The sequence below is a fragment of the Protopterus annectens genome, chromosome 1.part1 (assembly GCF_019279795.1).
Source record: "Protopterus annectens isolate FY-2018-M chromosome 1.part1, PAN1.0, whole genome shotgun sequence".
In the NCBI taxonomy this organism is placed as follows: Eukaryota; Metazoa; Chordata; order Ceratodontiformes; family Protopteridae; genus Protopterus; species Protopterus annectens.
Window position 1 is genome coordinate 1,804,580,541 of NC_056726.1, and position 26,301 is coordinate 1,804,606,841.

General features: G+C 36.0%; 1 protein-coding gene across 1 annotated transcript in view; it reads left to right on the forward strand.

The window, feature by feature from the left end:
* Positions 1 to 26,301, forward strand: part of MATN1 (matrilin 1) — a 164,725-nt gene that overhangs the window by 41,325 nt on the left and 97,099 nt on the right. Inside the window, exon 3 of the mRNA XM_044084738.1 lies at positions 19,685 to 19,907. Within this exon, the coding sequence (XP_043940673.1) occupies positions 19,685 to 19,907 (223 nt within the window). The remainder of the gene's footprint in view (positions 1 to 19,684; positions 19,908 to 26,301) is intronic.

Below are 26,301 nucleotides of genomic sequence, written 5' to 3' on the forward strand. Positions count from 1 at the left end.
GCTTAGCTTCCAAAATGAAATGAGAACAAATACAGTCAGGTTAATCTGGTTATTAGCTGCATGAAATACATAAACATGTACATATAACCCATATCATTCTTAAGGTCATGGTATATAAATAACAAATATAAATATAAACTTGTGAAAATAAAAATTATATAAATGTATTCCCTTTATCGGTTCAGTGCTGTACTCTTTAAAATACAAGCAATAGAAATATATTCTTTGAGCCCAGGCCATCTACTAGCATCCAATACCATTTGCCATGATAGTTCTTTCTTCTCCAGTAGTAGGCTACTAGGTCCATCCCTATAGCCTAACCTGACCTGGTCAATAACTACATATTCAAAATGGTGCCCTAGAAAATCACAAATATGTTTAGCAAGGCATTTGTCATAATGAATTTTTTGATATTTTACTAATGTTCGTAAATACGTTCTTTCACTTTGTGATCCATCTTCCCCACATAAAAACAGGGGCACACTTCACATTGAGCCAGATAGACTACCCCCTTAGATTCACAATTAAAATGTCCAAGTATCTTAAATTGGTTACCATGGATAGTAAAGTCTTTCTCTTCCTTTACACATTTACAAAAATGGCACCTACCACATTTGTTAGTGCCCTTATAAAATGTACTTTTACTTACAGCATAGTCCTTCCTTTCCAAGATGCATTTCAGTTTTTTTCCCTCTGCAATGTACCACAACAGGTTGTTCCCCTATTTTAACTTGGTATAAATGACTCTCCATTAAAATATCCCAGTTTTTATTAAGAATCCATTCCAAGGTCTGGATACCACTAAAATACATTGTAATAAAACTGGTTTCATAACTATTCTCAGCACTACTTACCCCTTCTTCAGCAATACCCCCACACCTATACTAGGTGATGGAAGTAGTCCCCTACTACTGGATTCAATATTTGGAGGAGATACCACTCCACTTCTATTTGCTCCTCATATAGGTTTAAAATACCCATGTTCCCTCTTACCAATAACTTCAGTTAATAATTAATTTAAGATCTCCCTGGGATAGCCTCTACTCTTAAACATCCCCACTATTGTATGAGATTCCGCCAAAAATCATCCTTTAATGATACCATGCTACCAACTCAGACTAACTGTCCTTTGACCATGGCTCCTTTTTGATGGTGGGGGTGGGAACTATAGAAGTGTAAAAAAACTATTAGAGTATGTACTTTTCTGATGGATTTGAGAAACATACCTTTTATTACAGGTATCTTTAACTAATAGAACATCTAAGTACGCTATTTTTTCTGGGTTCATTTCATGGTAAAACCTCAAAAATTCAGTTGAATTATTAATATAAGATAAAAAATTATCCAATTCCTCCTTGGTACCCTTCCAGATGATACAAATATCATCCAAAAACCAGGTATATAACTGGAAGGAGTTATAAAATTGGGACCCATCAAAACACTTATGCTCCCATTGTGCCATTACAGTATTTGCAAAAGATGTACCACAAGGGGAACCCATTGCCACACCTTTTTTTTTTAAAGTAATATTTATTCTCAAAGGCAATGAAATTATTATTTAATACCAGCTCCAATAGGTCTTCTATTAAATTAACCTGTTCCTGGGGTACGATGCCTGAGATATTAACTATATAAATCCTTCACATCTATGTTAACCAAAATGTCATTAGAATCAAAGTTAACACTGTGTACCTTACCTAAAAAATCCTAGGAATCTCTACAAATTCTTACTTCATTCACCAAATATTGCTTCAGTTTAATATCTAAGCACTTTGCACATGCTGTAGTGGAGTTTCCCCCATCAACTATGGGGTGTAAAGGTAGATCATACATATTTATATGTATTTTAGGTACCCCAAAGATAACTGGTATAGTGGGATTACTAAGGTAAAAATAATTAAATAATTTGATAGCAATCCATTTATCAATAAACATATCATTCAAATTAGCATACATTTTCCTATTAGCACCATTTACTTCATTTAAGGATTCTTCCTCATAAGTATCTGTTTCAAGTAAGAACCTAACCTTAGCATTATAGCCTGCCAAATCCATGAGTACAACCCCACCCCTTTACCCGGTTTCATAACTCTAACATACTGGCTTCTAAGGAGTTGCAACACCTCAATTTCATCTTTACTCAGTTTAAAAACAGTCTTAGGTCTCCTATTCTTGTTAAAAATCAGCTTCCTAAAATCTAATTCACATACCTTTTTATAAGTTAAGAGTAATGGATGTAGGGGTCAATTATATGTACTGACAATATTAAATTCGTTCTGTTTAATACCATTCTCAAATATGACCATAAAATTCAACTTTCTGAGAAATAGCTTAAAATTAGTTAAAATGGTAGTAACATTAGGCTTTGAGAAGGGCATAAACATCATGGCCCTAGATAACACATTAGCAACAATACCATCAATTTCCACACTAGAATAGTTAACTACTTTAAAATCTTTTTCATCATTAAAAACAACAATCAAGTTTTTCGTCTCTTTTCCATTGTCCTTATTAAACTTGGCTTCCTGTAAATCCCTTAATTCTTCCGTCATTAATAGCCTCCCCGCAGGTGGAATTGAAATAAGGATTGGGCCACCGCTTGTGACCTTCTTGGGTTCAACCCTGGGGATGCACAAAAACCCTGCTCCTGTCCTAGTAGGTAAATCCTGCCATTCCCACCATTCCTTTTATCTCTAATTCTTTCAGGTCTCCTAGGCAAAGGTGGATGTGATGGTGGGGCTGGGGGTGGGGGTGGAGGTGAACTGGAAAAGTTAACAACTAATTCCTCCACATGCCCCTCACCTCTAAATTCATTGCCTTCACCATTCACTTTGTCATTGTCCATAGTTGGGTTTACTTGGTAGTGGTTTTCGTTAATTTTGTTATGTGCACTATTATCAAATCATTTAGAACCCCAAGCATGGGAATGGGGAGTTTAGGATATGCAAGCCCATTCATATGATCCTTAATATTTCTGCTTAATTCCCATATTTTACTAGCCTGCAGTGCATTCATATGAGCCTCTATGCTATTAAAAATGTGACAATGTTCATATTTAAAAGTTCTGTAACTAACATCCTCTGTACTACTCTTATCTAAAATGGTAAGGTCAGAACCATTTTTTTTTTCAATTTCATTAGCACTGTACTTCATCAAAATCTCCAGGAAGTCACATCCCTGGCAGTTAAATAACTTATGCAAGTCCAAATGCAAAGGCAAATTTTCTACCAACCCGATGGGATATCACCATGTTCTAAGGCCTTTAGGTACTACTCTATGCTTGAAGAGGAGCCACTGGTGGATTAACCAAGCTGTTTTGTGATAAAGCATCTACTCTCATAGTTAGTCATTCAATCAAGAGAGTTAAATTGCCAATAGTAGTAGTTGAGTCATTAGTTTCATTCACATAACGCCAAACAAACAAATTCAAATCACCAATGACTTGAATGAAAACAACACAAAAACAGGAATCAAGCACCCAGGAAATACATGAAATATAAAAATAAATGTAGCAGCAGTTAAGCGCTTTCAACCATTCAACAACTGGTCTTCTTCAGAACTGCTAAAGAAAGCGTTCAATCAGTTTAAATGAACTTTGTGGCGCCAAAACAAACAGATCTCTTCTTAAAGATATATTCACATATATATAATAATAAAGGAGACAGTATTAATATAAATAATATTATTAATAATAATAATAATAATAACCATTAGTAGCCAACAACTAATCTTTGTAATGCCCTCTTGTTATGCTCATGTGAATAAATATAATATTTAGTTAAAAGTGTTTAAAAACATTAAAATGTTAAAAACTGTTGTAGTATGTAAAATTGAACTGTACAATCCCTTTATATACACATCCTATTGTTAATAATATCTATATAATAGTTATTACAAATTCGTTTAATATAACAAAACTAATCTAAATTAATATTATTATTTCCTATTGTCCAATATAATGTAAATAATTATCTTATAAATAACATTCCTATAGATACAATAAGTTTAATTGAATTAATTAAAACGTGACCAAATAAATAATAAACACTATATAAGTTCATTGTGTGTTATGAATTCATTGTGTGTTGTAATGTATAACTATATCATTTAATATTTAATGTTCAGTTTTTAAATCAATACATAAAAATAAAAATAATGAATAATAATAATAATAATAATAATAATGATAATAATAATAATGATAAAATGGATGTATAACATAATGTTTAGGTTTAAGCTCTACCTTTCATATTATTACGATATTGTATAGTATATATGAACTATATTTATAATACTTAAAAACTGAATGTACTGATTGTCCTAAATATATAATAATACAACATTATGAATCAAAAATTAGAGTAATACTATAAAAACAAATTCAATTGGACAACAAGAGTGCCAATAATTGAAAATGTTACTAAAAATGTAAACGCATATTTAGACATATTCCTCATTTTATAGTGATGGATGTTATTTGCATTATTTACATTGTTAACATTAATGCCACTATGTTAATAAACTTTTAATAGAAATATTATCATTTAAACCCGGTGGACTTGTTGCATCAGTATACAATTGCCACCAAGATTCTTTAAAAGCTATTAAACCTTTTACGTCCTCACCCATAGGATTACTAGGTATCTCCTCCAATATGGAAAATTTAAAAGTGTGTTCTGCCCCTAACATATGAACATGTCTATACAAAGCATTTGTGTCATCCTTTGTCCTAATGCTATACAAGTGATCATATATGCGCTTTTTCAAACTTCGTTCCGTCCTCCCCACATAATAAGCGTCACATACGTCACATGTAGCTAAATAAATAACATTTTTCGTGTTACAATTCCCATTTTTACAGATGATGACACTCCTGTGTCCATTCTTTAATACAATTTTACTAACACAATTCATATATTTACAATGACAATGTATAAGAGCCACTAGAATGGTTTCTGAATTGACAGATTTGAATACGGAATTAACCATAATACATAGTTACTTCTTAGAAAGGGGATATCCAAGTAATATGATGACTGAGACGGTGACATATATATTAAAAAATTGGGGTACAAAGTATAAACCATTGTTGGGATCAGGAGACATTATTGTTTATCCCAATTTGAATAGTGAAGGAGTGGGACCGAGCTATTTAAGGGCATGTATTATACCTTATAACATTGCCACTGAAAAGATTCAACAGATCATCCTAAAATTTTGGTACTTGATTAGTGGTGACCAATATTTGGTAGATATATTGGGCAATAAGCCAAAATTTATATATAGGATGGGCAAAAATATGAAAAAACTTTTAGAGCATAATGCAGGAGGTAACAAAAAGTCTGTTCCTTACAAAGGAAGTAATAAGTGTGGATTTTGCAACTATTGTAAATATATGAATTGTGTTAGTAAAATTGCATTAAAGAATGGACACAGGAGTGTCATCATCTGTAAAAATGGGAATTGTAACACGAAAAATGTTATTTATTTAGCTACATGTGACGTATGTGACGCTTATTATGTGGGGAGGACGGAACGAAGTTTGAAAAAGCGCATATATGATCACTTGTATAGCATTAGGACAAAGGATGACACAAATGCTTTGTATAGACATGTTCATATGTTAGGGGCAGAACACACTTTTAAATTTTCCATATTGGAGGAGATACCTAGTAATCCTATGGGTGGGGACGTAAAAGGTTTAATAGCTTTTAAAGAATCTTGGTGGCAATTGTATACTGATGCAACAAGTCCACCGGGTTTAAATGATAATATTTCTATTAAAAGTTTATTAACATAGTGGCATTAATGTTAACAATGTAAATAATGCAAATAACATCCATCACTATAAAATGAGGAATATAAGTCTAAATATGCGTTTACATTTTTAGTAACATTTTCAATTATTGCCACTCTTGTTGTCCAATTGAATTTGTTTTTATAGTATTACTCTAATTTTTGATTCATAATGTTGTATTATTATATATTTAGGACAATCAGTACATTCAGTTTTTAAGTATTATAAATATAGTTCATATATACTATACAATATCGTAATAATATGAAAGGTAGAGCTTAAACCTAAACATTATGTTATACATCCATTTTATCACTATTATTATCATTATTATTATTATTATTATTATTATTATTATTCATTATTTTTATTTTTATGTATTGATTTAAAAACTGAACATTAAATATTAAATGATATAGTTATACATTACAACACACAATGAATTCATAACACACAATGAACTTATATAGTGTTTATTATTTATTTGGTCACGTTTTAATTAATTCAATTAAACTTATTGTATCTATAGGAATGTTATTTATAAGATAATTATTTACATTATATTGGACAATAGGAAATAATAATATTAATTTAGATTAGTTTTGTTATATTAAACGAATTTGTAATAACTATTATATAGATATTATTAACAATAGGATGTGTATATAAAGGGATTGTACAGTTCAATTTTACATACTACAACAGTTTTTAACATTTTAATGTTTTTAAACACTTTTAACTAAATATTATATTTATTCACATGAGCATAACAAGAGGGCATTACAAAGATTAGTTGTTGGCTACTAATGGTTATTATTATTATTAATAATATTATTTATATTAATACTGTCTCCTTTATTATTATATATATGTGAATATATCTTTAAGAAGAGATCTGTTTGTTTTGGCGCCACAAAGTTCATTTAAACTGATTGAACGATTTCTTTAGCAGTTCTGAAGAAGACCAGTTGTTGAATGGTTGAAAGCGCTTAACTGCTGCTACATTTATTTTTATATTTCATGTATTTCCTGGGTGCTTGATTCCTGTTTTTGTGTTGTTTTCATTCAAGTCTTTGGTGATTTGAATTTGTTTGTTTGGCGTTATGTGGATTAAACAGTTGCTGTGAGATTGTGGTGTCTACCTGGACTTTCGCTTATTGGTGGTACCGTAGTACTATTAGGTGGTTTGCACTTCACCAGTTTGTTTTCATTAGTTTCATTCTGAGAAAACATATCCAAGGAACCATTTCCCCCTCCTGCAGCCATGGTCTAACAACAGGCCTGTTTTTAGACATAAGTTGTGTGTTCCTATATTGGTGTTATATATTTTATACGCTGTATTTATATATTTTAGATATTTTTGTATGGTGAATATTGGATAAAAGGAATGTGCTGGTTTAAGGAAGGGGATATGTGTGGATTGACCAATGGGGTCAGTTGAGTGTATTTAAATGGGGCACACTGTTGAGGTTCATGAAAAGTGAACAAAAGCACAAATCATCTTTTTTATTTTGTGTTTATTAAAGTTCAATAAATTGTAGTTTTACTGTGGATCCACCTGCGCCAGCTTTTGTTTGGACTTTGTTTGGACATGGCCTTTGTGTTTCATTTGTTCATATGTATTTCAGATTGCATCACTTAATGCTATGCAGAGTCAGTCAAGTAACTCCTATCCAAGACTAAAGCTCACTTTACAAGGGCAGCTGTAACCTCCAATACTTTATTCAAAAGGATTTAAGTAGATGTCATGAATACAGAACTAGCTAAGACATCACTGAAAACATTTTGCAGGCATTACCATCCTGATATAGCCTTTAGGGCACAATATCCTTTTGGGATCACCATGGTAAGATGGGTATTTTCCTGAAGAACTGCAAAGAAGAGAGCTAATTAGAGATTCAGCCTGGATGCTGCTGAGGATGTCCATGTTTTTGAAGAAACAAATGTTACATTTACTGTGGTGAGAGTTCTTTAGCAAGCACGACATGTATAACTTCCTCTTCAACACATCCTGCTGAACCCCCCTCGTGTCCAGGGGAGTAACACTCTAGGGATGTTCACTCTCTGGCATCCATGCCTACTTCTTCCATCCCTTCTCAGGCAGCTACCATTTCCATTCCATAATGTCCATGTCTACCTTGACAACCCAGAGGGACCACACCTGCATCTCTTACTCTTCTCCCTCTAGGCTATCTCACAGATGGACTACTGACTATTATACCATGACCCCCCCAAAACGTGCACGCTGATTGGCCAGCGTGCACATTGTAAATCGAGTCATACTAATGGAAAAAGGTCCGGTCGCCTGGACTTTTTTCCATTAGTATAACTCTACTTTTAAAACACTGTCTCGCTATGTTAAATGGGTTTAACATAGCGAGACAGCTTTAAAATAAGCAACGGAGATCTCCGTTGCTTATTTTAGCTGTCTCGCCATGCTAAACCCATTTAACATAGCGAGACAGGTTTTAAAAAGCAACGGAGAAAGCAAGATCTCCGTTGCTTTTTTCGCTATGTTAAATGGGTTTAACATAGCAAGACAGTTTTAAAATAAGCAACGGACATCTCCGTTGCTTATTTTAAAGCTGGCTCGCTATGTTAAACCCATTTAACATAGCGAAATAAAAAAGCAACGGAGATCTTGCTTTCTCCGTTGCTTTTGCCCAACTCTGATGTACCGCGCGCGCGCAGTACATTAGAACTGCCGCGGATGCCAGACATCTGCGGAAGGGCAGTAAACAGGCATTATACTATGCCATTATTTAAGAAAAGTAATAGTTTATTTTCTTAAATAATGTCATGGTATAATAGCAATAACCCACTTCTGGGTGTGGGTAATGCTGTATTTACCCACGGTTGGCTTTGTTTGGTCCCTTGGGCTTCGCCCTCAGGACCAAACCACGCCAACCATGGGTAAATCCAGCATTACCCACACCCAGGCATGGGTTATTGCTATACCGACTACCACTTTGCATGCAGCAACTCAGAACTGGAGATATAAAAACAGAAGCAGATTTCTGAGTCATATCAACAGAAAAAAAATCTGATCAAGTTCCACTTAATGAGCAGTCCTAATGCATGTGCCACTAAGTCCCTCATGTTGCTGGGAATGTCACACTTGTTAAAGACTTGACTATTGTGGTAAGACATGAGGTTCATTTCCTGATCTTTGCATAACCGTAATTCACTACATAGTGAGTGTGCACATCAATACATGTAACCACATAAGTGCAAACCAAGAAGTAAGACGAGAGAGAGATTGAGAGCAAGAGAAGAGAGAGAACATTGTAGCTGTGAAAGTGCAAACATTCCTTGAAGAAAACAAAGGAGCTTATTTAAATATCACAATAGTACAGACACTAGAAATATATTAATATGTGCATGTGTGTATGCACTGCTTCTGAAATTTGGACTTATAATCAGCATAACTGAAATGTGGGCAGAGCATTTCATATCAGAAGTACCTTACTGAAAGGACACAAGGCCTAAACAAAATGCCCTAAATGGACCGAATCAAAGCCCTATCACTATACTCTGTATCCTACAGACTGCTAAGAATGATCTGTGTCTGGCATACAAAGCACCCCCCAATCTAATACTGATGGAGTTTCTGCAAATTAGCAAGTCAAATAGCATCAGAAATACTCAGTCTATGGATCTGCAACATCAAAAGAATGGTTTGAACGGCAGAGGTATATTTCATAGAGGACACCACTGGAACAGACTCTCAATCCATATTAAAAAAAAAAAAGATCATCCTTGTCCTTATTTAAAAGCAACTTGGATCAGTGGATGGGTAATAGAAAATTTACCCTAGTACTGCTCCCTGTACTACTAAAGGAAAGAGGCAGTTCCTAAATACTTTGTCCCATCCATGGGCTCCCCCTCAAATTATCTATGGTATGATCCTGATTACTGTCATTAGGGAGAATATATAATTATTGACCATGAGATGGATAAGACCAATCTAATAGGCTAGTTCAAGCACCAAAAGGAAAATGGCTAGGCTCAAAATAACTCACAAGGGCAACTAGCCTAGAATTTACCAGTAATCCTATCAATAATTAGCCAATAACAGAAAATGCATCAAGTTATATGCTGTAGTTGTGGTTATAATGTTGGCTGCTGGCTGGTATGCTTTCTGTGACTTCCCTCTCTCCCCATGGACCTTTGTTAGAAGTTTCCAATCTCCTTCTATATCCTAAAATCATGCAGGCAGGTGAACTGGTGATGTTACAAATTACCTCAGGTCTGCATGTGGTATGTATGTGCATGTTCATGTTTCCGCTGGAGACTGGCATTCCATCCAAGACAGTAGTCTTACTTATTTGTCTGGCAGCTTAGCACAGAGGATTAAGGCTATGTACTACTAACTAGCATCCTCCTATAGCCCTGTGTTTGATTCCTTCAAACTTCATTTGCCTACTTTGGGAGTCTGAGACTGTGTTCTTATTGGTTTATACAGTAAAAGAAAAAATAGTGAAAAAATATTCCCATTGCTTATCAGGAAAGGCTCCAGGTCCTTATGAACATGAAAAGGATAAAATGGGTACTGAAAATTTTTCAGTAAAAAAATGAATGTTTCAATTTGGGGAAGGTGGTTTTCAGCTGTTTTTCATAATAAATATGACACCCTGTTTAAAGTAAGCGGAAAATATTATGCAAGTTGAAAAAGCAGCAATACCTAGATAAAATGTTTAACTAACAAAAGTTTACCATTACAACCTGTGGTCATAGCTTTGTATTTTTTTAACTCTAAATTTCTTTGACTGTTGCTGCAGTGTCCTAAATTTCTATAACTCATTGTCTGCAGCAGTTTCCCTTCAAGCAAGACCTCCTTTGAATTTTTCTGGGGGTGACAAAATGTATCTCTGTGTTCCAGCAACACAATAATGGTCAGCTGGTATAGAAACTATAATTTAAAGGTTATAGCAGCATGGAATCTCAGTCACAGCACTGGGCTGAATGGGTGTTACAGACCAGCCTTAGGGGGAATGACAGCTAACAGATGAAACTCCGAAGAGAGCATATAAATAGATAATCTCAAACTGTAACAATCTAAAGATTGGTAAAAAAAACATAATTACATGCAGCTGACTGTCCAGAAGTAAACAACACATAGTGTAAGTGAAAGAAAAATACATGGATAGATAGAGCTGCTATTGTATGGGTGTAATGAATTCTTTCAGGCTTTGGTAAATTCAGAAATCATCAGATCTAACTTTACATAAACTATTACTAAATCCACCACAGAAAATCACTGAAGAATACTTCTTCCCTCTAAAGCAAACAGGACCAACATCTTAAGTTTCCCAAGTCAGTACATCTTCAAAATGCAGAAGTCTGTGCATCAGAATGACTGAGTAGGCTGTAGAGATGGACAGACATAACACAGAAAAAGACATAGTGAACCACATAGACCAATTTTATTCAGTAAACTAAACCTAAAGTCAAGCTAGCAGTGGCTTGAGCCCCACCCTGAGAATAAGCCTATAACTAGTTTCTCTACATGCCTTGAGTTTAGAAGATTAATAAAAAAAAACAAAGCCATCAAAGGAAATCACAAGAAGACATTTTACTGGATTAGCACTTGCTACTATTTGTTTACTTACTATTTATAAAAACAGCACTGATAATTGTTTTTTTTCCAACATTTATAGAAAAGCCACTTATTCCAAAACATTGTTACATTTTAGTAATTTCCATTCCCCTTGGCAGAAGAGAAATGTCCTTAAAGGACAGATGATTAGAGTAGCTAGGTTAATATCTGATAATGCATGTTTTGTAGCTGAATTGTATACTATGTATGGGATGTTTCTGGAGAGAGCTTATCCACCAACTATGATTAAGACTATGAAGCAGGAGGTAATTAGGTGTAGAAATATCTTATTGATAGAGATGTTTAGGGTGGTACTAACAAAAAAAGTCTAACTTTTTTGTAGGGCAATGGTATACGGGTACGATGGTGCCTTGAAGGATATAAGATTTCTTTTGAAGAAAAATAGGAAAAGTGTTAATGATCCCTTAAGATGTGAAGGAATTTTGGGTGAGAAACCATTATTAGTTTATAAAATCAAAGGTAACTTAAAGAAGTATTTTGAGAAGACACAGAGTGGCTCCTTTACTCTTTCTACAGGAAATAAGAGAATGACAAAATGTAGGTGTTGCTCACAGTGCAGGTATATTTGAGAGAGGGACTAGTTTTATGTTAATTCGTGTTCCTAAAAGATTATCTCCTAGTGGCAAATGTAATTGCAATACAAAAAGGATGGTGTATTTGGCTCATTGTTTTACTTGCCCAGCATTTTATGTGCGCAAGACTGAGAAAGCCTTCAGAAAAAGAATTTTTTTCAGCATCTTTACACCATCTCTAGGGGCAATTTGATGAATGCATTTTATAAACATTCTATTTGTTATGTGGCTTTTATAGAATTTACATTTTTTGCTTGGAAAATGTTGCCTTTTTTGAAAGGGGAGGTACTTGGGCAATGTATTCTGAAACCCAAGAAATATTTTGTCAGCTATATCCATGCAACAAATAAACCTTGTCTAAATGAGAAGTCATCAGTTAATAGTTTATTGGTTCTTAAAAACATGAAATTATAGACATTTTGTAGAAGTGATTAGTCGGTTAATATGCAATAACAATAATGCAAATTTTAGATGAGTATATATTTTAAATCTGTATTTTTTAAGTTATTTAAATTGTTTTGTGGTGTTTGAGCTAAATGGTCCACCAGATGGTGCTATTTTATTGTCTATTTAAATGTGTGTTTGGAAGGTTTTTTTTTTTTTTTTTTTATCTAAAGGAAGTTCAGTGTACTTTTATGAACAAAAGTGCTAATCCAATAAAACTTCTGCTGTGGTTTACTTTGGTGACTTTGTTTTTTATTAATTGTTTTGATTGCAAAGTTTGTGGTTTGGTGAGTTTAGAAGACGTAAATGACACACATCTGTTATTAATTCAGCTGCAGAAATCCTCCATCCGATAAATCAGCTAATATACTAAAACCTTCAGTGAAGACACACCAATTTTTGGTAAGAAAAGAACAGACAGTGATAATGGTTTACAAAAAACACATGAGTTTGACCAAGGCAGACTGAGCTTTATGATTTTATCTTCTCCCCAAGAGGCATGTTTAAAGCATTACTTTTTAGATTGTAATTGTCCAAACGACACCAACAGTATCAGAAGTAGAATTGGTAAACTAAAGGACTTTAGCACATTAACAACTTCACTGAAATAATTACAGTAACAATGAAATCTGTTGTTTTTGACACAGTGACTGCAAAGGTCTAAATAAGCTAAAAAAAGAGACTGCATTCAGAGACAGTGACAGTACGTTTTATCCGTGACTATCAGTTCAACAGTGAACTTCTTTCACATCAGAAAATACTGGAAAGATATACCACAGGGACAGAAATGACAGAAAAAAGGGCCATGAATAGAAACAAAAGGCAAAGTACAGTTTACTAAGATCAGAAGCAGAGCAAGAGGTCATGACTTTTAGAAAAGGACTGTTTTATCTAATCACCACCAGTAGAACAAACAAACTTTTTGTACAATCCAGACTGGCATGTGATATAAAACATTAAGTGATGACTGATACTGGAAAGTACGTTCATAAAAAATATTATTTCCCCCCTGAAACACTTTCTGAAAAATTATGACCTTGGAGCCAGTTGGAGATTTGTAACAGTAAAAGTGTGTCACTGAAATGCTTCCATAAAGAGAAAAAATACTCTTGTGTAATTAAGGCACTCTTCAAGGGCTAGAAAGAAATGTGCTTACATCAATGACTTCACATGTTATGATGTGTCTTTTCATCTTTTCACTGGTTTCAGTTTCCTATCATTAATAACTTGTGTCTTAACCCAGCTTTTACATGTTTAGAGCTTTCAGCATGACAGTCATTCTTTCATAGTGTTAATAACCTAGTTCTGTTATAAATCAGATATACTTGGCCTTATTTTCTCTTCTTCAAGTTCCAGTGGGGTAGTCATAGGGTTGCCACCTTTTCAAATGGCCAAAGTGGGACATTTTCAGGACGCACATCAGATTTTACAGGCCGACACATACCCACAGTCGGTAGAAAGGACAGAACTTAACTTTTTGCCTAAATAAAAGCTTATTCTTGTAGCAGGTTAGTTGCTTATTCTGTCTCTTGTAACATTTAGGTATTTTAGATAGAGAAATAACTATTTTATGCAACTATTACATAAAATAAGGGACATAATTATGTCCTATAATCTCAGGATATTTGCCATTTTTAATATTTTTGGTCAAGACACAACTGCCCAAAGAGGGACTGTCCCTCGCAAAGTGGGACAGGTGGTAACCCTAGGTAGTCAACAGATCTGCTTTTCTATGTGTTTTGACTTTTACAGTGTTACATTATTAATCATTGTACATAAAACGTCTGTTTGCTATTTTAAACAAAGAAGGGGAGGTAGTATTGAATCATTTAGAGTACTGGGTGTATTTGTTTGTGTATGTCAAACCATCATGAGGGTTTCTTAATATTTTGTGAGCTACTGGATGAATGAATGATGTCACTAAAGTATCTTTGGATCATTAAACCTACAGCAGTGTTTATTCCTGGTCACCACTTCACCAAGCCATCGCTATTACCCCGTGTCTTGGCTGTCTTATTAAAAATGTTAAAGTAATTGTTTCAGTTCTCATTCTTAGTGCAAGAAATTGACATGTATGCACATAACTGATGCCACTTATCACTAATGTAATCTTATTGTTAAGTTTGTTAGAGGTTTGAGATTGGGACACTGGGATATTTTTATCATTTTACTAGACTCAAATAAGTCACTTGAAGAGTTGTAATGAAAAAGTAAATGTAACAGCCTGATGGCTGACATGCTTGTTCTACATTTGTACATTGTGTGCTCTCCATAGGTTCATAAGTTATTAACAAACTTACATCCAAGAGATCATTTTAAAGCTCAGCCACATCATCCAGTTATGGCAGGAGGCTAGCAATGTCCTATACTTCTAAATAAAATGCATGGCTCCTACCTGTTAATACTGGACAATTTCAAATGAACCACTGTAACACAATCGAGGGAGATAGCTGAAAAAATAAAAAGAATTGTTTGCTTATTGATCAGAAAGCTGTGGTAGTGCAGCAGTAGCGTTGTTGCCTCACAGCAAGAGGTTCTCCCGTTTGATTCTCGGCTGGAGCGCCTTCTGTGTGGAGTCTGCATGTCCACCCTGTGGTTGAGTGGTGTTTGAAAGACATGCGTAGAATGGGCATGCCTTTGTTGAAGGTTGGGCATCGAGCTGGCACCTCGGCGCCCATAAAAAATCTACTGCCAATCATTAGCAGACCAGAGTTCCACAGTGGTGCCCCTAACTGGGAAAAGCCGAAAGAAGAAGTTTGATTATTGATCAGAGTATCAGCTCAAAATACATCACTGTTGCTTGTTATTATGCAGCTGGGATTTGCTACCATCCTTATGTATTTTTCTTTAAATTTTGAAAACAAGATGTGTATCACATGACTGAGTCATATGACCTTTAGCCTTTATATGGCTAAGATTTAATTTATTGCTTTATACTGGAGAAAGCATTGTTAATGCTGTAACCAGTCTATTTTGAGACAATATCCTGACCACTAAACTGGTACTTGTCTTAGCAGCTGTCTTCGTGTACTGATTTGTGTTGTGGTACTCCATTAAGAAGATTTTTCCCAGTATCCCAGGTGAAAATTTGCAATCATCCATCAAGTCATCCAGACTACTTTTAAAGGTTGATAGGGATATACTCTGCTTGATATGTAACATTAGCCTATTCCAGAATTGGGGAGGTAACTACATGTTATGCCATCTGGTGGTATTGTGTGGTAGTGTAAGTTTAGGCCTCTAGAGTGGATGTTTGCTCAAAGAGAGCTAGGTTATTAATTGCACAGAAAGCAAAGAGCACCTATACATTTATTTATTAATTTATTTTCATTTGTTGACAGGGAAAGTCCAACTGGGCTAAAAGCCCCATTTTTAGTTGAGGATAAGGGGAAAAGGTTCTACAAAATAATCAATGTCAGCTGTTGTAGGAAATACATGAACATATAATGCTTTCTAACAGAGATTTTAGAATATGTGAAAAAGAGATGCTGATTGGTAGGAGACCTGATAAGAATAGTGAAAGGTGTCTGAAAAGGAAAAGGAAAGAGAATTGTTCCACAAATAATCTAACCTGGGGGTGAGCAACAGTGGGTGATTTGGTTATCTACAAAATAAAACAATAAGTGAGGAGGTCACTGAAACAATAAGTGAGAAGGTCAACAAACCTCAGGAGTCTGTACAAAATTTTGTAAAGGGTTAGAGCTTTTAGTCTATCTGAGTAGGTAAGGGCACTGAGACCTGAGACCCTTTTGGTGAATAAACATTGAGGTCTCTCAAGTTGGTTTACATGCTTAGTGAGGTACCTGACAAAGAGGCCATTATATTCAATGATGAGCCTAATACTGAATGAATAAGGTGGGGCTATAATTTCTCTAGACCTTGGGGAGATATAACGGATGATAAGGAGAATCTGTTATCAAACCAGGCCCAAAGTCCTCAATGAATGCCATATTTAAATGGAATGATATCTATATGGCAAGAGATAGTGGTGCTAGATTTATCAAAGGAAACTGAGCCCATGATTAATGCACCAAATATCTGTTTGATCCATCCTTTGCTATAGAATTTTAGTATCCAAACAGGACTTGATAACTGCATTCAGTATGTGGTCATTAACAAATGCGGCTAGTCACAGTCTCTTGAAGCAAGTTTTCATGTCAAAGAAGTATCTATCAAAGAGGAGGGGGCCCAGATAACAGCCCCGTGGAACATTGCAGGTGATGGTTTTTTTTTGTCTAGAGCAAATTCCATGAATGTTAAAGGTATAGGTTCTGTCAGATCTCCTACTAACTATTCAATGAACTAAGTTAAAATTTAGTTGAGAGAATTTGCTAATAACCAAGCATGTAAGATAGTGGTAAAGGCCCTGTAAGGTACAGATAAGCAGTAAGGACTCTATGGCCATTATAGTAGGCTACTTATTATTATTATCAGCAAGCCTTATGGAGAACTCAACCAAGTTGATCAGGTTTGATCTACCTTTTGCAGAGCTGAACTAGTGTGTATCCAAGGATATAAGGTCATCTATAGCGCTTTTTATTAGTTCAGCTATAATACATTTCATAGGTTGCAAATATTATTACAGATATTAATAGGCTTCCCATGGTCATTAGAGGGACCACCTTTATCGAGTGACACCACAGCAACTGTTCTCGACACCTGGGAATATAACCAGTGGTGAGACTCAGGTTGTAGAATTGATAGAGGGGTTTTGTTAGGTAGGGCTTTGCACTTCTCCAAGGATATTGTTAAGACCCATGGAACTTTTTTTTTTTATTTTGTAAAGTGTCAGAAGGACTTGGTTTAAAGTGATTTTGGAAAGGGAGATGTGAAGGGAACGTAGGGGCCACTGGGAGGTTGACTGAGGTGAAACTGAAAGAGAATTTGTCTGCAAGAATATTAACAATATCTTTGAGTCAGAGAAGGAGGTACCATTAAAGATAAGTTTAGTACAGGATATTTAGTTACCTCTAAGCTTCCTAATATAGCAGAAACAAGTTTTAATATCTTTTGAATTAGTTGCAACCATAAGTTCATAGTTTGGCTTACATTTTCTAATGGTAAGTTTGGTGAGCTGACTTGACTTTGCAGTTTGAAATCTCTTTTATAATGATGAAGGGGACTTGGGTTTGTAAATGTAGTAGCTTGCCATTATGCTTTTGTTGGACTGGTACAGACGTCTCAAAACATGCACACAAAAAAAAAGTAAAATTCCAAGGGGTAGACACCAGCCTCAGATATATAAGGATTGATGGGGACCTATACCATTTATGATTCTCAAAAAAATGGTGAATAGTATGTAACTGGTTATGAAGCAATCTCTGAATGAAAAGGAGTTATTAGAAGCCACAAAGCAGGTTTTCATAGAGACGATTACAGACAGATTGTTAGATTTCAGTAGAAAGTGGGAAAAATATGGTGGTGCAACTGGGAGAAATGCTTATGAGGATCAGTTAAAGAAGTGTGACACATCTAGTGGGGAGGGGGAAATTTTGGCCAAGTGTAATTCCATTTATGAAATTCAGAACTCTCTGGGCATGTGTTACTAGTTTATATGTGGAAATTTGAAGCCAGCCATTATAATAGTATTTGGTTCACTTGTTAACTTTTCTAACTGGTTAAGGGATTCTGCATATGCAAATGGATCATAGATGGGGGTCTGTAATTGACTATAATATAATAATTAATGTAAATGCATGAGAGGCATTGCATGTTTGAACACAGGGAGTGCTATCAGTACAACAGAATCACTTCTGTTTAATTGCACAAACACTGATATCTTCAAGGACCTCAAATTCAGAGATTTCTTGTTTAAGCATCTGACATTCATCGGGTTATTATGTCTGCTGAGATTGACGGTCAGGGGCACGACTCTTACTAGTACAGTTAAATATAATCTTTTGGATAAAAAGAGCATTTATGGATACTTAATTTGATGCCATATTTCCCTCTGGTCTAAATGAGCATCTGTAAATATCATCTAAGATTAAATGGCTTGCATTTAAGAGATTTTTTTTTCATTTGGGCTTTAATGTATTATTTGAATAATGTTTTTTACATGCTTGGATTTGAATTGGGCGGCCACAGTGGTGCAGTGGTTAGCATTGCCGCCTCACAGCAAGAGGTTCTCTGGTTCGATCCTCGGCTGGGGTGCCTTCTGTGTGGAGTCCGCATGTCCTCCCTGTGGTCGCGTGGGTTTCCTCCGGGTGCTCCGGTTTCCTCCCACATCCCAAAGACATGCTGTAGGTGGATTGGACACTCTAAATTGGCCCTAGGTATGAGTGTGTGCATGTGTGTGCCTTCTGTGGCTGGCAACTCGACAATTCCACTGCCAATCATGAGCAGACAGGTGATCCACTGTGGCGACCCCTAACTGGGAAAAGCCAAAAGAAGAAGAAGACATGCTTGGATTTGAATTATAATGAGAATTGTTCACATGTAATAAATCTGATGCTATAAAACTAAATGCTGCTTTAAAAACTTAGTCTTTGATGTAACATTTGCCCCTTGATTTGATTTTTCTGTTTTGAATAAGTTTACATTGTAAGTTGGTCAATACGCATTGAAGAACCCATTTATTTCAGATTTGCAGCATCGGTCTGCATCAGTAAAACACCAGGAAACTGTTTTTGGTGGACTGAAACTATAATTCAATTCACGTAATCTGACAACTTTGAAAAAGTGCCAGTATTTTTGGTTTCTCAGTATTCCCATGTCTGCATTATATCTTCACGAAAAATTTGAAATCATTTATACTAGACAATAGCTGAAAAATAAAAATAGCCTTGAGCAAAATTCTTGTCTGTAAATATATAGAAATAATAATCTTGAATGTGGTGGTGCTGTGTGCTATTAAATCTTCTCTCCATAAAGGACCTTAGCAAGAGAAGAAACATGTTTTATGATGTTACTTAATATATGCGCATATGAAAAAGAAAAACTTGTGCTGCAAAAAAGAAGTAATTAAATATGAAATATATAATTTCAATTAATTTGCTTAAATTACACATTTTAATGTAGCTATTTGAAATAGTGATATAAAGGCAGTATAGTGAAAATGATAAAACATCAATAAGTCATAGTAAAGCGATGCCTTGCAAATATTTGTAGTCATGTTGGATTCTGTGGCATTCGGTGCAAAATAGCAAACAGTTTAAGATCAAGGAAGCATTAATTATCTTACTTAAATACAATTCATTTGCTACAGTAAAACAAACTGATCACTAATTTTCTAAACATTTTGATTCTCAGGTGGCTATCATTGTGACTGATGGGAGACCTCAGGATTCTGTAAAGGAGATAGCTTCTAGAGCACGAGATGCTGGTATTGAGATCTTTGCCATCGGAGTGGGCAGAGCAGATATGAATACCCTCCGACAGATGGCCAGTGAACGACTGGAGGACCACGTAGATTATGTAGAGAGCTACAATGTTATTGAGAAACTCACAAAAAAATTTGAGGAGGCATTATGTGGTGAGTGAAACAACATCTAAAAAACATGAACTATATGGTCCCAAAATGTCACTTTCATATGGAAAATATAATCAATAATGTATTAACTCTCATGCAGATGAAATGCGGCTGCTAATCTGGGAATCTTATACCTCTTTAATTGTACAACTGTGTAAAGGAGGTATGTTTTCTATTGGGAAACACTTGCTATGTTTTACTTAGTTCAGGGAAATGCGTGCTGACTTCTGGCTTTTGCCAGTTTTTTTTGTTTTGAAAATCTGCATAAGAATCAAACTGCAAAAAATGGCTTCTTTGAGTGTTCAGTATTTGTTTGATCTGGTATTGTTTACCTATTCCTAATTCTTTTATGTTACATTTCATCAGCTGATTTTTATTTTTAATCTGTGGGACTCACAGTTTATAAGGCTACTCTGCTCACTCCTGCAGTGTATTTGACCTTTCCTCATGACTGTGCAACTATGGCACTAGAATATTTAAATAAGGGTTCTCTGATAGGTAATGTATTTTAAGTTATATTAAGTAATGGATAATAAAGAAGGTAGAGTCCCTCATTTATGTGGTGTGTGTGTGTGTGTGTGTGTGTGTGTGTGTGTGTGTGTGTGTGTGTGTGTGTGTGTGTGCGCGCGTACAGCTATCGGTGTCAGTCGATATACTTCTGTGAGTAACGTCATGGATATCCCTCTGAGTACATCTTTGCTTCACTTCTATTTCTATATGAAAACTTGTGTGCATATCTGAAATGCCTCACCTGTATAGGTTCATAGGTTGGTAGGTTGGTACTAGGCTATCAGCCCTAGGGCCTATACAAGCCTAGCCATGACAATTCCCTGGATATTTCTTCCCACAATATTTACTTCCCTGGACCCCTGTCTAGCAGGGTGACTTTCATGATCCCCTGGGTGAATTTCCTATCTACTATCCAATCAATCGTCAAGGTTCATTTTGAAGAGGGCAGTCTATTCCAGCGTATGGGGAGTTTCTGGGTCAGGAATCTATCCCTCCACCATGTTTTGTTCATTGTGATGACAGGGTTTAGATCCCTGGAGCATGTGGCTCTGAGGGATTGGGATTTCTTTAAGTGGAGCATGTCCAACAGCTCACGGTTTGACATGGCCTTGTATGTTAAGCAGAGATTGCCTCTGAGTAGACGATATGTGACAGAGTATAGCTGGAGTTTTTTTAGACAGTCAGCATAGGACATCTGCTTTAGGCCTGTGATTCTTTATTGAGGTATTTCTACGGCCTTTCCAGCTGTTGCAGATGTCTTGTGAGGTACATACCAAATGGGGCATTGTACTCTATAATGGGTCTAATGAGGGATGAGTACAGTGGGACAATGACTTCCTTTTGTCTGGATGAAAAGCCACATAGAAGGATTTCCTGACTGTTGTGGCGATGTGGTTATCGAAGGTGAGACCACTGTCCACCTGTGTCCCCAAGTCTCTCATCACACTTTTGGTGTTTAGTGTACTGCCACCTATGTGGTAATTCATGGGTACATGCTTTTTCCCAAAGGGGATAACTATACATTTCTTGGCATTAAGCTTGAACCCATGGCTCTGGCACCAAGCATCTGTTTCTGTAAGGCCCTTTTGTAGAATATCCACATCTTTTGGGGATTCTGTAATGGCTCCCAGTTTGCAGTCATCTGCAAACTTTGTTAGTCAGAGTCCCTTAGTGTTGGCATGTAATTCAGAGAAGTATATACGTACATAAGGTACTGATGAATGAATTGCATCATGAATGTCACCAGTCCCTCCTTGTAGGGCACATAGTGATGTTTGGTGCCGTATGTGTGTCTGCCATACTCCTCAGTATTTCTTCGTAAAAATGTTGGATGCAATCTGTGACAAACAGGCAAAATATATAGCACGTGACCAAACCTGAGAATGCAGGAGAAAAACACATCAAAATAAAGTTCAGTGATTAAGTTTATGTGTGCAGTTTACGGTGTATAACATTATTACAGAGTTATCCTTCTAAGTTTCTGTGGGCAGTCTGAAAAGGTTGACATTTCCCTGTAGGACGAATTCATAAGTGAGTGAGGTACCTCATAATGTATGACACTTGAGAGCTACGTTGGTCACCTCTTTTGTGGAAAATGATCGGCACAAGTCAGGACAGAATGTTACAAAGAGGCATTCTGCCCCTGGCACTCACATTGCATATTATTGGCAGTCACACTTTGTGTCAGTAGCCTTATGCACTATGTGTTGTGCCTGCAGTTGTTTGACGTGCATGTGTGTGTGTGTGTGTGTGTGTGTGTGTGTGTGTGTGTGTGTGTGTGTGTGTGTGTGTTCCTGCATGTGTGTGGTGGAAGATGTACATTATGTTTATTCCATCATCTGCAGTGGAACTGCTGCTATTTTGTTTCATCTATTACAATAGGAAATAGTGGATGGTTACAGGCTGCACAGATAAGAATTGCTATCACCTGCTGAAACTGCAGTCATACAGTTCTTGCCATAAAGTTCACTGTATGTCATGATTTGTGTTGTTAAGTGTACTGGGTACTGCTGTGATATACATTTCCTTTTCTGAATCTCATTCCACACTTTCCAGGCACTGTATAAGGTACAAACAGCTGATTATTTGGTACTATGCAGCCCTTTCCAAATCCCACCCAGGGTCTTAACATCACTGTAACTGGGGAATCATGCTGAAGCTGATGACATTGAGGGGTTCATGTCATTATTTTATATTGTGCATCAAGCCTTATGAATTCTTGATTTTTGTGTTACAGAGATTTGTGCAAAAAGACTAGAAGGATTAGAAACCCACAAAGGTTTATTTAGGAGTATCACATCTGGTGACAATAAAAAATAACAGAACATGGCACATGTAGACTTTATCCATCGTCAGAAATGTGGGGACTTCAGGATAAAGAAGATAGTTTAGCGAATCAGTCACAAAATACTGATTCTTGTTTTAGCTTTATTCATTCGATTTCCTTCTTTTATTTTATTTGCATATTACATGATTTCATCTTTTTTAATTACAGCAACACCACAAAATACATGAATCCAATACACTCGCAGACATAGTAATACAATTAAAAAAAAAGTCTTAAAAACAAACAGAATATGTATAATGCAGTTTAAAATGGCTTCAAACAATGTTAATAGCTTAAAAAATAGAAGACTTTTGGGTTTATGACAAATAGAAACACTCCAGAGATCATTAGGAAGTGTACTTCTACTATATAAAGTCAAAATTTCAAATGTTAATTCAACTACATTAGCTATTTGTTTATGGCAAACCTCATAAAGTACAGCCATAAACAGACAAGTAAGTCTGTTCTCAGAAGAAGACTGATGTGTTTGTGAACAAGATATAATGATGACGCATTTTACTCAGATGCATTATTATAAATATAAGTACACAATGATACATCTTCAATTTCTTCATATAACGCTGTTCGCATCCAGTACAGAATATCAAATTATTATCAAAAAATGAAAGCAACAAAGCATTTCTAAGAAATGTTTTTGCATTAACATCTATAACCCTACAACCTTTGATGCATTCAGACACAAGGTTTATTTGTTGTTTAAATGTTAGATCATCATCACTAGCCAATCGTAAATGTTCAACTTTGTCCCATTTAGCACACTGAGATTTGTTGTCCATTGCGTAATGAGCTGGTCCGTAGACAAAATACCTTATTGCTTTTGTTTTCAAAGTTTTAATAGTTGAAGAGTGTTCAACAGTACTGAGGTCTTGTAGCTTATCAAAATCTGTAAAGTAGTTAGTGCAGTCTCAAACGTTTTTGTGAAGATTAAAGAACAGTATATCTGTACACCAACTATGTTGAATTAAGTATTAACATATTCAGAGTATTCAAGATAATCCTAAAATAAAAGACAACTCCTTGTAGTCACCCTTATGGGACACTACAGTGAACTAATGAAAACCAAGTGTCTTCAAATATTGTTTTGTATCTATGTTATTATCATAATCAAAAGCTGTTGATATGTCTGTGTGTAAAGTGAGACATACACACAGAAGATCAAAAGATTTATAAATCCAAACTATTAATTTTAATTTTGCAGAACGAGTCAAGTATAGCCTATGATACCAGTGATAAAATGTTTCTGTCATTTTATTTGCCTCTAAATGCTCTATTAGCTAACCAAATATCAATTTATTGAAAATCTTGGAATTTGACAATGCTATTGGATGATAATTAAATGTATCATTTTTGATTCTTTCTTAAATATTGGGACATAAACCATCATTTTTCAGTCATCAGGAAATATATCCTATTACAGAGGAATTAAACAAGTTAAGTATCAGCCTAAATAAAATAATCACTTTCCAATTTTATAGCCCTTACCTCAGTACTATCTAGTAGGATGAAAGGTTTAGTTCTGTTTGTTTTATAGCACAGTAAATGTGCTCTACAGTAATCAGACAGAAGGAAGAGTCCTCTTTTGAACATTGTTGGCTATCAATTACCAGCTGTTTTATTGGTGGGGAATTATTAAAATATGCATTGAAGTCAAAGCCACTTCCATCTGATCCTTTCTTGTTCCATCATGGAAATGGATTAAACCAATGTTTTCAAACTTTTTTTTGTTATTATTTTATCCTTGTGATTCAGAAACATGCTCAGCACAATTGTGATATGCCACCCACAGGTAAGGCTCATGGTGCAATGCAGCCTGAGGTTAATTATCAGTTAACTAAGTGGAACTGTACAGGCCATACCTCTCCACTAATGAAGACACCCACCTGTAGGAATGACAGGACCTGTGAAGAAAGAGACAATCTTGCCCCATTTGGCATATACCTCACTAGACACATGCAACAGCTGGAAAGGCCACAAAAGTACCCCACAAAGAGGATTCTAGGCCTTAAACACATGTCCTACATGGACAGACTCAAAAAACTCCAGCTTTTCTCTGTCTCATATCGTCTTAAGAGGTGATCTCTGCTTGACTTACAAAGCCATGTCTGACCCAGCTCTGTTAGAAATGTTACATCTAAAGAAATACCAATCCCTCGGCACCACACTATCCAAAGACCTCAGCCTCATTACCACAATCAACAGAACATGCTGGCGGGACAGGTTCATAACCCAGAGACTGCCCATGCTCTGGAACAGACTTCCTGTACATGTCAAGCAGAACACCTCAGAGGCCCTCTTCAAGAGAAATCTTGATGAGTGGATGGGAAATCGAAAGTTCAACCCGGGGATGACTCCAGTGGCTCTACTTGATAGAGGCACTGGGAACTGACGTTGGGCACTTCTATGGACTAGGCTTGTAAAGTCTCCAGGGCTATTAGCCTAGTACACATCTATGAACCTATGTACACAGGATTGATGCAAAGAAAGTAGATGAGCATGTAGCATGTGTGCTCCTAAACACATGCGCATGCACTGTACCATGACACTACAGGGAAGCCAGCAAGCCACATTAAGGGCCTACAGCAATGTCTGAAGCTGTTTACTGCTTTTGACCATTAAAAGGGGTAGAAATGGGTAGAAATGGGTACAAAGATTAGTATGAAATGGGGATCAGCAAGCAGGAGAACATATTCAAAAGAAACAGGGGAGATAAGAATATAAGCTGGGAGAGGGAGGAGCGGTATATATTTTATTTTGGAACAAGCACCAATTTTTTTTCTTTCCAGTGAAAGAAAGATTGAAAAGGATGTAAACAAAGGGCAAGGAATGATAAGATGGTGACATCTGCAGGCAGTAGTACATGAACAACCATAAAATAAAGACAAGGACTGACTGGGAAGGTGGTGACATGCTTTGAAGTGAGGTGAGCAGAATTAAAGACACTCAGACAAAGGGAGGACACTGGTGATTTGGAAGACTGGACAACAAACTGGGGGAGGTGGCACACAAGTAAAGGAAAGGAACTCCATGGTGGCAGAAAAGGTGGGCGTGCCCTTCTGTATCGCACTGCTTATGAAATAACCCAGAGAGGTCAGTCAATGCTCTTACCACCACTTAATGGGCCTTGCCCGAGGTAGTGATGACACAGACAGGCAGCATTTCAACTCTGTAAGCTGCAAAAGGACCCTTTCCATGTAGCTTATATGGGCTTCCAGCCACTGGTCAATCAGCTCCCCTGCCACCCTTCATTCCTTCCCACCCTCCAAATTATTACACAGACGTGTCCACCTCAAGTAAACAAAAAATCAAATAAACTCCTGTGTTGCATATTGTGTGGAGGAGCTGCATGCAGCTAAACTTGTTAAGCCATTTATCTTTGCTTCAGATGACTGTGGCAGATAGGCCCACTTCAAACTGTGAACAGGCCAGGCTATATAATCCCTGTGACCTGTATCCTACTTGTGCATGTGTGAAGGCCATTGCTACCAGTGTGATACAACTGTTAAAACACATGTATCCTTAGTAAGATATTTTATACCTAGT